The sequence below is a fragment of the Vanacampus margaritifer genome, chromosome 13, assembly GCF_051991255.1.
Source record: "Vanacampus margaritifer isolate UIUO_Vmar chromosome 13, RoL_Vmar_1.0, whole genome shotgun sequence".
Lineage (NCBI taxonomy): Eukaryota > Metazoa > Chordata > Actinopteri > Syngnathiformes > Syngnathidae > Vanacampus > Vanacampus margaritifer.
This window is the reverse complement of record NC_135444.1, coordinates 6365533-6379184: the sequence shown is the minus strand read 5'-3', so window position 1 is coordinate 6379184 and position 13652 is coordinate 6365533. Positions and strand designations below refer to the sequence as shown.

Here is a 13652-nt window from a genome sequence, read left to right as displayed (position 1 = left end):
TATGGCTTGCTGACTGGACTAAAAATAAATAAATAAATATAGGATGTTGGGATGCCTTAAGTAATAGTGGGACAAAACAATGGGGCTGGCGAAATCCGCTAAACAGGACGTGGTCACCCTAATATGCTGCCTCTCACAGGTCAATCTTGGTACTACACCAGACCTCTGGTTTGATTTCTAGACTTGCGATTGTGTGTGGTTCCGGTTATTTATGTGGTTTGATGTGTTGGACTGGTCTCAAGAACACCACACATTGTAAGAGCAGCAAGAACACAGTTTGTGATGTTTTTGCCGTCATGTTTTTAAAATCAGTTAAAAAATTTAAAACAGGTATGAGTTAACCCCATTTTAGCAGAGGTGAATATCCACTTAAGATAACAAATATATGCTTCAATGGTGATATTATGTCTCTTCTTTGCCCTGAAATCTTCTTTGTGTGTAAATTTAATTATCTCATTATTCTTTTGGGTTTGTTACTCAGCTTCATAACAGATACGTTGAAATGTGGACTGACAAAGGTGAATATGGCACACTGATTGATACACAGCAGCTTAAAAGACAGCACTAATTCAGTTCGCAGCTTAGCTCGGCCCCTGATAACCTCTCCGCCAAACAAAAGGTCCACCCATGCACAATGAGCCTCGCTGTGACAGATGTAGGTTAAAGTTACCTTATGTTCACTGTCCAAAGCCTCAATCAAGTTTAGCCTTGTTGGAGGAAAAACTACACCATGTTGTGACAGCTTTACTTTTTAATGTGAGCTCTTTTGACAGGAGTTCCTCTTCTGAGGCAAAGAATGTTGTCATGAAGGGAAAATGTTTCCCCGTTCGGGCGGCATTCCTGCACAACCATGTGATGAGAAAACTTTCCTTTCAAGCAATAATGATTTTTTTCTGTATATTGTCTCTCTCCTTTTTATTGTTAGTTTTTGTATTTTGAATTTGGTTAGCGTAATAGCATAGTTGAAAAAATACACATAATTATTCTATTTTTTTTAAACAGTAAGAGTCCAGTTGCCTTGGTCCAATTTTTATCATGACCTGAATGATTGGAAAGCTTGAGATAGGAAGAAAAAAACATCATCATCAGCAAGAACATTTTTTTGGGGGGGGGGGGGGGGGGCATTGTGACAGTAAGTTACAATTGACTGAGGCATGACATTATGATATTAGGGTAATGATATGGAATGTATGCAAGTTTTTCTTGTTTAAATTGTCCTCAAATGACTCTTGGAATGAAAGACGCTCAGAAAATTCCATGGCGTGTTTTCTTGTTACTTTTTCCCAAAGTTAAATAGTTTATGTGACAACATGAGGAACTTGTGACCAGCGATGCTGCATGTGCAGGCAGGGTGTGTAGTGGGCCTTCCAGCCCCCTCGTGCAGAGGCGTATGAGTGAGTGTGAGCAGCAGGTGTGAAAAGGAGCGGCGGCCTTATCATATAACCTTTTCACAAGTCACACTATGACAACAACAGGCCCTCCCTGATATTATTGGGTCAACAATGTCACAGGAAGTCTTGAGGATTAGAGTGGAGTGGGGAACATGAGTATGGGTGCTATACTCTTGGTCTGACGAGTCCACCCCATGAACCCCCCCCCCCCCCCCCCTCCTCCTCTTTGTCTTGTGGCAGTGTTGGGGTTAACTCCTCACGCTCTCTCCATGGCCCGAGGTCAGGGGGGAAACAGGCAGCCAGTCAGGCATTCTTTCTCTATGACTATGTGTGTGTGCGTGCTGTAGCTGTGGCCCACTCTGTGCTCTTTGACTCTGTTGGCCTTATAAGGCATCCGGCGTCATGGCAACGGCGGGGCTTGAATAGCAGTGTCAAATCCCTGAGCACACAGACACACGCTTACTCTCCCTAAAGGGGGAGACCAAACCGGGAGAGGCTGAGAGGAGGCTGGGTGCTCTTCACCGAACAGTCTGCCTTCCACGAGAGCTCCGTGACCTGCTTTTTCCTGCTTCTTTGACTAATTTATTCCTATTGGAGGAGGAGGAGGGGGGGAAAGGACGACAGAGTGCAACAGTACACTCTGCCTCCCTGGCAGGGAATGTGAAGAGGTTCTGGCCTTTGCTTGTAACTGCTGGATGGACAGTGACTTAACAAGACAGGGAAGAAAAACAGCGTCTCAAGGGAGGTCGACTTTATTTTTGCCTTTTTTTTTTTGTGGTCTTGTGACATTTGAAACTTTCCAGCAGAGTTGGAGGCGCTCTAAGAAAACAGAAGTCAACTACAGACAAGAGAACTAATGAATTTAGTTGCCGCAGAAACCACAGAGGCATTTTTCCAGGAGGAAGTTTGTTGTCTTTCTCAGACTTCTCTGGTTTGAATGTAACGCCTGCAGCCAGTGTCAGCATTTTTATGGATTTTTTTTGTCATCACTTTTATGTCACAGATCAGTTCTTTGGTACACATTTGATTCTTTTACCAAAGTTTCTGAGTGGATAAACATTTGCGGGGCTCATTCCCGCCCCCCCCTCTTCATCAGTGTCACCTTTGCCTCGACAAGTTGAGTGAGTCCGGACTCGAGCTGGCCCAGATCAGCATATAGCACCTCAGCACTGCACAGGAACTGGTTGGACGAGTTTAGAAGTTGGAGCAGAGGGCAGGGTAGTTTAACCCTGCCTGAAGGATATTTCTGTTTCATTTTCCTCCCACTTGTCCTTTTGGGAGAAAGCAGTCACGCATAGAGTGACATTATGCTGAGTTTGTTATTCTTCTTCGTCTTCTCAGAGGGGGAGAGTCTGTGAATGAAAGTAAGAGGGAGAGACCAGAGTGGGAGACTAAGTGTAATTTATTGTTTCCTGGGTTAGAGCAGGCTGCACCCTTTTTTTTCTTCTCCTGCCTGAACTCTGAACCACTCAATGCGTGTGTAAAATTTTCTCAGGAGTCATTGGAGGTCAGGGCAGCGAACACAAGGGTGAAAGGGAAGAACAGAGGGAGCAGCCAGATTATAGAGGACCAGAGTCCACCGGGAAGGATCGTCGGGTCAATACAAACAATCTACAAGGAAGGAAAGGTCATCGCAGAGACAACTTTTCATCCTTTTACCTCAAGATCACACTGGAGCCACCCCATTGTAGCCCGGGTTCACTGTTTTTGACTTGGAGCGTAGTTTAAAGTGTATGATCCACTCACGGGGCGGCGGGACTCGGAGAATATGGCCATGGTAAGCGGGGGATGGGGCAACCCCAACGGGGACACGAACAGACTGGAGGAGAAGGTTTACCTGCGCAGGGAGGAAGAGGAGGGCTCGCCCCACGCCGGAAGCAGCGATGTGGACGTGGCCGATGAGGACAAGACCTGCGTGCTGGACTGTGTGGTGTGCGGCGACAAGTCCAGCGGGAAGCACTATGGCGTGTTCACATGTGAGGGCTGCAAGAGCTTCTTCAAAAGGAGCATCCGACGCAACCTCAACTACTCCTGCAGGTAATTTGTTTATGTCTCATGTATAATATTTCTCTCAGTGGAGAGTATCCATATTTCCAAACTTCCTGGAAATAAAAACTTTGCAGAGATGTTCCCCTTTTGTAGCCTTATGTGCTTGTCATTTCCTCACCACTGAATGACATGCCGTACAAGTGTCACAAACAGCCCTGGCAAAATGGAAAAACATGATCGCCCTGAAGGTCAGACATGTGCTGCTGGATTGCCTCAGAAGGTCACCGTTGCCATTCTTTTTGCGGTATGGAAAACAAGTCTCGCAAACTCGATTCTTAGCTGGCCTGGGGAGCTGCCAGCCACATAATGTGGTTATTCTTTTTCTCGTAATAATACGCTAACCCTGAAAGGAATGTGTCTTTTTAATCAGCGTGTCACATCCAGGGCTGAAAGGAATGTTGCCGGGGCTCGTCTTGCTGTAAAAGGCGACACAAGGGCGTGTAGCGTTGATGATTTACAAAGGTCACAGCCTTGAAGAGCTATTCAGACACGCCAGCTCACACTTTTCACTCATCATAGAGGTCCATGAGAGCAGAGGAGGCGGGGGGTGGGAGGCAAACATGTGAATACAAAGTGCTTATTGGAGAGGCGCTCCGCGTTTGAAGGTTTTCATAATCTTACATTCATGTTTGTAATTGCAGATCAAACCGGGAATGCCAAATCGACCAGCACCATCGCAACCAGTGCCAGTACTGTCGACTCAAGAAATGTTTCCGTGTTGGTATGCGCAAAGAAGGTTAGTTTAACAGTCAGCACCATTGTCAAGCGGCTCCCACAACAGGTTAGCAAGTCATTCTTAAAGCAGTTTGAGTGCTCACTTGACGGTAAATAGCTATTTTAAATTTATTTGTGACTGAAAACTACCTGGGCCTTTACCCAATAGGGAATCATGATAATTAGATCACTGCAAAAACTGGTCTTAAATAAATAAAAAAAAAACAAGCAAAAAACAACAACAAGGAAAACATTCCTTTTTTTGTTTTGTTTATGTGGCATAATTTTAAGCAAAATTATCTGCCAGCAGAAGTGGGAAAAGTAACTTGACAAGATTCTTTAAAATAAGTCAACAAAGCTAGCCTCAAAAACCATGGCTGATACTGTATTACTCACATCTTAATAATATATTGCTAAGATTTTTAAGGAAAAATGCTTGAAGCAAGTGAAATGCTCTTACACAAAAACTGTCTGGAAATAAATATATTGGCAGACAAAGAAGCATATTTTGCAGATTCCGATTGATAGATAGATAGATAGATAGATAGATAGATAGATAGATAGATAGATAGATAGATAGATAGATAGATAGATAGATAGATGTGCTACGGAAATAATAATTATTTTATTTCATGAGAGAGAGAGAGAAAGAAAGAAAGAAAGAAAGAAAGAAAGAAAGAAAGAAAGAAAGAAAGAAAGAAAGAAAGAAAGAAAGAAAGAAAGAAAGAAAGAAAGAAAGAAAGAAAGAAAAGACCTATGAGTGCAGCAGTGACATTTGCCAGTGACCCAAGCTCAATATTTATATTGTCAACTGAAGGCATGTTTTCACCACGAAGCTCAACTTCAGCAGCTGCTGATCTTCTGTGATAAGCGGGCGGTTGAATGCAATGAACCCTTTTGAATAATGGGGTGAAGTGGCTGCTGTCACAACATATTTGAACGGGCATAGAGCGGGAGGGGACACAAAATGAAACCATGAACAGTATTTCTTGTACATTTAACTATCCCTATGTCAATACTTTAATTTGAGCATCATGTCACAACTCATTTTCAGAGCATTACTGAGTAGTATCAAGTGAAAGTCTGCTGAAATGTGTGACTGTACTGTACTGTGTACAGTACAACACAGTCTCCACACCGAATGCATACTAAGGAGTGACATGTTGCAGAGGTTATATTAGGTCTGGGTAGTAATGACTGACTGCAACCGTGACGCACGTTGTTGCTGTTTCCATACTACCTGGAATTGTGGAGCTCAACTTTGGCCTAGTGAAAGTAGCATTAACTTTTGAAGTGATTATATACCACTGTTGGAAGAACTTAAAAGTGCTATAAATAGAAATGATTTACAGCATACTGAGCAAAACGTCTTGGCCATTATTAAATGTTTTCTTTAAGCAATTCTACAATGGCCATATACAGTATAACTACAAGGTCACTCGGTGGACCATAAGCCCCTGCCAAGGCTAAACTGTTAACTACTGTGGACAAAATAATAATAATAATAATAATAAATAATAATAATAATAATAATAATACTGCGATTGGCTGGCAACCAGTTGAGGGTGTACCCCGCCTACAGCCCAAAGCGCCCCCACTCCCACCCCCACGACTCTTGTGAGGAAAAGCGGTTATGGAAATGGATGGATGGCTAATAATAATAATAATAATAATAATAATAATAATATTGCGATTGGCTGGAAACCAGTTCAGGGTGTACCCCGCCTACAGCCCGAAGCGCCCCCACTCCCACCCCCACGACTCTTGTGAGGAAAAGCGGTTATGGAAATGGATGGATGGCTAATAATAATAATAATAATAATAATAATAATAATAATATTGCGATTGGCTGGAAACCAGTTCAGGGTGTACCCCGCCTACAGCCCGAAGCGCCCCCACTCCCACCCCCACGACTCTTGTGAGGAAAAGCGGTTATGGAAATGGATGGATGGCTAATAATAATAATAATAATAATAATAATAATAATACTGCGATTGGCTTGCAACCAGTTCAGGGTGTACCTCGCCTACAGCCCGAAGCGCCCCCACCACTGCGACTCTTGTGAGGAAAAGCGGTTAAGAAAATGGATGGATGGCTAATAATAATAATAATAAGAATAATAATAATAATAAGAATAATAATACTGCAATTGGCTGGCAACCAGTTCAGGGTGTACGCCGCCTACTGCCCTAAGCGCCCCCACTCCCACCCCCGCGAACCTTGTGAGGAAAAGCGGTTAAGAAAATTTATGGATGGCTAATAATAATAATAATAATAATAATAATAATAATACTGCGATTGGCTGGCAACCAGTTCAGGGTGTACCCCGTCTACTGCCCGAAGCGCCCCCACCCCCGCGACCCTTGTGAGGAAAAGTGGTTAAGAAAATGGATGGATGGCTAATAATAATAATAATAATAATACAGACGCTCCCCACCTTATGAACGAGTTACGTTCCGGACGATCGTTCGTAAGGTGAATTTGTTCGTAAGTTGCTTCAGTGCTATATTTTGTATTATAATTTATGTTTAAAGCCTATATAAGTATATTGAAGGTTTATATAAGTATGTTTAAGGCTTGTACAAGTAACCTGCATTGGTTTGTACTGAAAAAAAACTTTTAATAAAATGGAGAGAATACGTACAGTACTGTACTGTACTACGTATGTTAGAGAGAGAGCGAGAGACATACACAGTATGTACATGTACGTAATAAGATAAATAAAATGAAGTTTAACTTACTTTTGGAAGATGTACTCGATGCTTAAGGAGATGATGGAGGAGGAGGAAGAGGAGGATTTTATATCATGAGAGATTCTTCGTCGTCGCTGGAATCGGCTTCAAAAGTTATTTCCTCCTTCATGGGGACCGGCGTTTCTTCCTCCTCCTCCTCGACACGTTGCTGAGCCTCCAATGAGCTCTCACAGCGCCAAGCGTCGGTATTAGCGGCGGAAAGAAGCACTACGCGCAATACAAAATCTAACTTACAGCATCTCTTTCCGAACATTTTTCGACATACTGTACGCGCAGAAATGTTCGTATGTACCGTTGTTCGTAACTCGAATGTTCGTAAGTAGGGGAGCGTCTGTACTGCAATTGGCTGGCAACCAGTTCAAGGTGTACCCCGCCTACTGCCCGAAGCGTTAACCAATCAGCCACTGTGCCGCCCTAATAATAATAATAATAATAATAATAATAATAATAATAATAATAATAAATCATGGACTTTTTGAAGGATGATCAAAAGGCCCTTATGCATTTGGAGGATGGACTGTTCCATTGATGAGAATAAATAAATACATTCTTCACCTCTTTCTCTGGATCAGTGGTTCCAACTGGGTTTGATAGAATCCTAGTGATTCAGTGAGTCAGTGTCAGGAGTTCGGCGGAGGTTAAGAAATGCACACGACTCATACGATTCATGATGATACGCCCCGTTGACCTTCATTGGATGCAAGTGATCACGCTACATTGCTTGGTTTATCTGTGCTGGAGGGAATTTGATGCGCTGAGTAGTTGACTTGTGACTGTTGTGATCCTAAAAGTAATTTTATTTTTTTAATTAATAAAGTTTGTTGAATGCGTAGGAAGCTGGTGGGGATCAGGACTTCCAACAATTGGTTAAGATTTCAATGATCTAAATGAAAATTGAAAGATTATTTTTCCTTTGCACAAGCAGCCCACTACAGTTTATGTGGTGCATTTTGTGCGTGAGCCTGCTCGCAGAGGCTGTCCTTTAATTTTGTTTAACTATTTCAAAATGACTGTTGTGGTAAAGGCAATAAAAAATGTTTGTTTTTTTAAGTTAAAGTAGTACTAAATATAAACCCTAATTACTGTAGACATGTTAAAAACCAATGAAAATAGTGTCAAGTAATGGATAACAGGCCAATTAACTGTAGTTGTAGCTGTCAGCTATCTGTAATCTCATTTAATGAAATGTTTGCAGACAAAACATTATTTTAATTTGTCAGGATACAGGAAGGACTATGCAGAGATTTTTGTGCACACACAACTGCGGTCACAGTTTCATTTGGATCTTGTTCACATTTTGTGTGTATGCAACTTGAGATATCGCCATAGTAAAAAAACGGGCCCTATTTTTGTGCCCACTACCCAGGGCAAGTCTCGCACAAAGCGCAGTCTGGCTGTGCGCATGGGTTAAGTTTTCCTTAATTTGGTGTTTTCCTGAGCAGCACAGATAGAAAGTGCCATTTGCTCCATGGTGGGAGGGATTAAAAACTACTTGGCAGCGGCCCCTCTCATTCCCTTTAAATTCAGTGCAGAGAGGCACGCAGTCTACATGGCATGTAAATGTGTTGTATTCTCTACCGTAGTTTCAGGTAGGTATGAATGATGACGCAGTTTGTAGAACGGCAACTTTTTAATCGTCTCTGGAGCTGAGCAACATAATATATACAAACGTACATTTGCATACAACGCACGCGCACCCTGCGTGATGACATCACACACGTAATTACGTGACTACTTACACATCAAGACTTTTTTTTTTTAAATGGTAGTCGGTGGAAACAGGCCACTTCCTGTCGCGACTCTTTTATGTCATCACTGTGCGACCATTCACTTTTTTTTGCTTACAGTAAATCAATCCCACTGGAGGTCCAAGTATCAAATGCAGGGCCTGCCAAAGATATATCATGAACAATCAGAATACAGTACGTTATGTTCGTCTACAAACTCGCACTCCTGTACAGCCACCGTGTCTTGCAAGTTTTCACGTGTTTAACATAACACCCCCACAACTCTCTGTGTCCCTGCAGCTGTCCAGCGGGGTCGCATCCCACCATCCCACTCAAGTATCAGTCCCAACTCCCAACGGGCCGGCGGAGCGGTGGGCGTGTTGCCCGCTCACCTCGGGGCAGACTACTTTAACGGGCAGCCGGTGTCGGAGCTCATCTCCCAGCTGCTGCGGGCCGAGCCGTACCCCCACAACCGCTACGGGACCCCGTATGGCCAAACGCAGATGGGGGCTTCTGCCAGCGGAGCCCCGGTCATGGGCATCGACAGCATCTGCGAGCTCGCCGCTCGGCTCCTTTTCAGCACCATCGAGTGGGCAAGAAACATCCCGTACTTTCCAGAACTGCCCGTTTCTGAGCAGGTCAGTCAAGGATGACGAGGTACCCAAACATCATTAAATAGAAACAAATTGAATGACTTGACTTGATTCCTACAGGTGGCGCTGCTGAGACTGAGCTGGAGCGAACTTTTCATTCTCAATGCAGCCCAGTCTGCTTTGCCACTCCATATGGCCCCCTTGCTGGCAGCGGCCGGCTTTCATTCGTCCCCCATGTCTGCCGAGAGGGTGGTGTCCTTCATGGACCAGGTCAGGGTGTTCCAGGACCAAGTGGACAAGCTAAACAGACTGCAAGTGGACACTGCTGAATACAGCTGCCTGAAAGCAATCGCTCTCTTTTCACCTGGTAAGTCTGCATGCTTCCTCAGTGATGTCAAAACAACTGTAAATGTCTTCACAAAAAACATCAACACAAAAACAGGAGCAGTGTCCTCAATCAATTTAGTCCTCAGATCAAACTGTAGCTTATTTTTCACCAACATCTGACCTACACATATTTAATTGAGTGATTAAAACTTTGTTGTATGTATTTCCTTCTATTTTCTATAATAGTAGTTCTAATAACCATAAAAAAACAACAACCACCAAAATTGGGTCAATTTGTACAAACGACGCTCAGAAACCCAAATTAAATTTAGAGTGCCTTTCAAAGGTTCTAAAAATAGTTGGGTCAAAAAATAACTCAATTATAGGTCGAAAACTGACCGAGCCACTACTTGGATCAATTTGACCCAACTTCCACTTTATAGAATGCAAATTTAAAGGTTCTAAAATTAATTTGAACTAAAACCACACAACCCCCCAAAAATGGGTTCTTTTGTACAAAACAATACAGAATGTTAGGTCAAATTGACCCAAGTAGTGGGTCGGCCCCTTTTTGACCCAAATTAAATTTAGAGTGCAAATCAAAGGTTCTAAAAACAGCTGGGTCATAAATATCTCAATCATAGATAAAAAAAAAATGACCAGCCCACTACTTGGATCAATTTGACCCAACTTCTGCTTTTTAGAATGCAAAATTAAAGGTTCTAAAAACAGTTGGGTCAAAAACCAAACAACCCCAAAAATTGGGTTCTTTTGTATAAAACAATCCAGAAAGTTGGGTCAAATTGACCCGAGTAGCGGGTCGGTCCCGTTTTGCATTCTAAAAAGCATAATTTGGGCCAAATTGATCAAAGTAGTGGGCTGGTCATTTTTTGATCTATGATAAAAAAAAAAAAACCTCAATTAAAGGGAAAAAAACGGACTGACCCACTACTTGGATCAATTTGACCCAACTTCCGCTTTTTACAGTGCAAAATTAAAGGTTCTAAAAATAGTTGGGTCAAAAACCAATCAACCCAAAAATGTGGGTTCTTTTGTATAAAACAATACAGAAAGTTAGGTCAAATTGACCCAAGTAGCGGGTCGGTCCCTTTTTGACCCAAATTAAATTCAGATGCAAATCAAAGGTTCTAAAAACAGTTGAGTCAAAAATAACTCAATTAAAGGACAAAAACTGACTGACCCACTACTTTGATCAATTTGACCCAACTTCCGCTTTTTACAGTGAAAAATTAAAGGTTCTAAAAATAGTTTGGTCAAAACCCAAACAACCCAACAAATTGGGTTCCTTTGTACAAAGCAATCCAGAAAGTTGGGTCAAATTGATCCATAGCGGGCCGGTTCCGTTTTTGACTCAAATTAATTTAAAAGTGCAAATCAAATGTTTTAAAAACAGTTGGGTAAAAATATAACTCAATCATAGGCCAAAAACTGGCCGACCCATATAATATCCAATTATAGGTCAAAAAGGTACCGACCGCTACTTGGTCCAACTTTTTCTTTTTGTGGCACAAATTAGCTCCCCCATCCCCCACCCAAAAAAAAAGGGTTGTCGTTTTAAAGAAAATGATTGAGACCCAAGTAGCAGTCGGTTCCTCTTTGACGCATAAATGTGACTAAATACCTAATAAAGCGAAGTCCTCCCCTGTGCATTTGCTACCAGATGCATGCGGTCTGACGGATCCAGCCCACGTGGAGTCTCTGCAAGAGAAGGCCCAGGTGGCACTGACCGAGTACGAGCGCTTGCAGTACCCCAACCAGCCCCAGCGCTTCGGCCGCTTGCTCCTACGCCTGCCGGCTCTCCGCGCCGTGCCGGCCAACCTCATCTCGCAGCTATTCTTCATGCGCCTGGTGGGCAAGACCCCCATCGAGACGCTGATTCGAGACATGCAGCTGTCGGGGAGCTCCATCAGTTGGCCCTACGCACCGGGACAGTAGTCGACCTGCTGCAGATGCACTGAGAGCAGACAGGAAGATACAGAGAACATGAAAAATGCTGGATATTAGGTCAAATTTATTTGCAGCACTTGTGTGTTTAGGCTCTGGTCTTCATCTGATCTCGTGGTGTCTTTTCCTGGACTAGGAAAAAAAACAGGATTATTAAAATGCAGACAGACTTAGGCCACGATGAGCACATACTACCTCCTCCCATATCACCTTTAATGTGACTGAGTTCGAAGTGTGCGTGTGTGTGTGCATGCGTGCGTGTTGAAAATAACCCAAATTGGGTCAAAAAGGGACTAACGCAACTTTTTGGGTCATTCACTTCTCACAAAAAGTTGGGTCAAATGAATAACCACATAACAACCCACAAATTGGGTTGCTTTGTGGGTTATTAATTAAATTTGACCCTTTTTGGGATAAATAATTCAAAAAGTTGTGTCAGTTCATTTTTCACACAATTCAATTGGGTTATTCCATTTACCCAAAAAGTTGGGTCAAATTAATCAACCATAAAACAACCCAACAAATTGAGTTGCTTTGTGGGTTGTTATTTAATTTGACCCAACATTATTGATTAAATCATTTAAAAAGTTGGGAACAACCCACAAAACAAGCACAAAAAAGTTGCTTTGTGGATTAATAACCCAAAAAGTTGGGTTGGTCCATTTTTAACCCAATTTTGATTTATTTTTTTTTGACCCAACGGTTTTTAGAGTATAGTATAAGGGGACCATATCAAGAGTATCAAATGTTCAGCTTTCGAATGTGTTTCATACAATATTTGCTGCACAAATATTAATGCTCCATGTCACTCTCTGAAGTAGTTGCACACGCTATTGAGGACTTGCTGCCCCCAAGTGGCTGAAATGCAAAATATATATTTTTGCACACACATGCAGTGGCTTTAAAATAAAGCGCTGATGTTTTAGCTTTTGGGCAGTTTAAGAGAAAACATTCGATGGCTCCCCAGGCTGTCGCATCCTAGTCTGACATTATTATTACCTCATGTGTTCTTCTCTAAGACAAAGATTGTACAGCGAAGCATTAAAATGTACTAACAGTAAATTTAAAGGGATTAATGTCCATCATTACAAGAATGTATCATTTTCTCCCAAAGGCAGACGTGTTTATTTTGGGACACAATGTATTTTTAAATGTAATTTAAGAAGGCGCCCAAATTTGTGTAGCTCATAAATGAAAGGTACGAATGACCCTTATGTTTGTTTTGTTTAAGTTCATTTACATTTTGATGGACACACTGTACATATTCCAATGTTGTGAAGCAAACATGGCCTTACAGAAGGAAGAGAATGAAAGCTTTGGGCACTTGTCTGTACTAAAATGCTTGTCAATGCCACAAACAATGACTCATTGTGATGCATGCGCATGATGCAAACAGATTTTTTTCTCCTATGACCTTTTGTATTATCTGTCAAATTTTCAAAAGACCACACAACTTCCTCAAAAGCTCAAAATTTCTTCACTTTATAGTGTTTGTCCAAATTAAAACTATAGCGATTTAACTGCGCTCCTTTAGAGTTATGTGTATGACCTTGCCGAATAAAATTAAATTTAGATCAAATTGAAAGTTTAACAGTTTGTGTTTGCAATACTTGAAATAAAATAATGCACACTCCTATGGATACAAACCATTTCGGAATTTGACACGTTTTATTTTTGGTTTATTTTTCAATAGAAAGGAAAATAGCCTGTAGCATATAGATTTGGGTGTTTACAGGATATCGGCTGTATAAAGGCTTAACTATTCTAAGACGCACTCCCATTGTTAACCAAGCAAATAGTTTGCAACAAACACAAAAGGTCCATTGTCACATATTCAAACTCTACTTGTCAACTATTTGATAAACCACTTGTTACATTGAAATAAATAAATAAATAACTGTAATAGTCTTGTACTAGTAAAAAGATTAATTTCTGAAAAGTTTAAACATAATGAAACAGGAAGAAATATAGAACAAATTGTGAAAAAAAAACTTATTGCAATATTATGGAAACTATTTTACAGTGGGTGTTGTTGAAATTGATTTATGCTTAGTTTACTTTTATATGAAATGAAAAAAACAAATGTTCTCATTTTTGTAGTTTAAAACGGCAAATGACTTTACTTCATTCCTG

At 41.5% G+C, this 13652-nt stretch overlaps 1 protein-coding gene across 2 annotated transcripts; it reads left to right on the top strand.

Moving 5' to 3' along the window:
• The first annotated feature begins 1847 nt into the window (after positions 1-1847).
• On the top strand, positions 1848-13152 carry LOC144062382 (nuclear receptor subfamily 2 group F member 6-like). 2 transcript variants are annotated; one of them, XM_077583728.1, is made up of 5 exons: positions 1848-3428; positions 4082-4176; positions 8935-9272; positions 9348-9594; positions 11236-13152. In XM_077583728.1, exons 1-5 carry the CDS (start codon positions 3160-3162, stop codon positions 11508-11510), a joined length of 1224 nt encoding a protein of 407 aa, XP_077439854.1. In that variant the 5' UTR covers positions 1848-3159; the 3' UTR covers positions 11511-13152. The 2 variants fall into 2 exon arrangements, with proteins under 2 accessions (XP_077439854.1, XP_077439855.1); XM_077583729.1 differs by lacking the exons at positions 1848-3428; positions 4082-4176 and adding an exon at positions 4881-8829.
• Positions 13153-13652: the final 500 nt, after the last annotated feature.

What these genes read in the sequence shown, in the direction of transcription:
- LOC144062382 (XM_077583728.1), top strand. Translation starts at nt 3,160, where the DNA reads ATGGCCATGGTAAGCGGGGGATGGGGCAACCCCAACGGGGACACGAAC. An exon ending in TGTTGGTATGCGCAAAGAAG is followed by an intron (nt 4,177 to 8,934) that starts GTTAGTTTAACA and finishes GTGTCCCTGCAG; the next exon opens with CTGTCCAGCGGGGTCGCATC. An exon ending in AATCGCTCTCTTTTCACCTG is followed by an intron (nt 9,595 to 11,235) that starts GTAAGTCTGCAT and finishes ATTTGCTACCAG; the next exon opens with ATGCATGCGGTCTGACGGAT.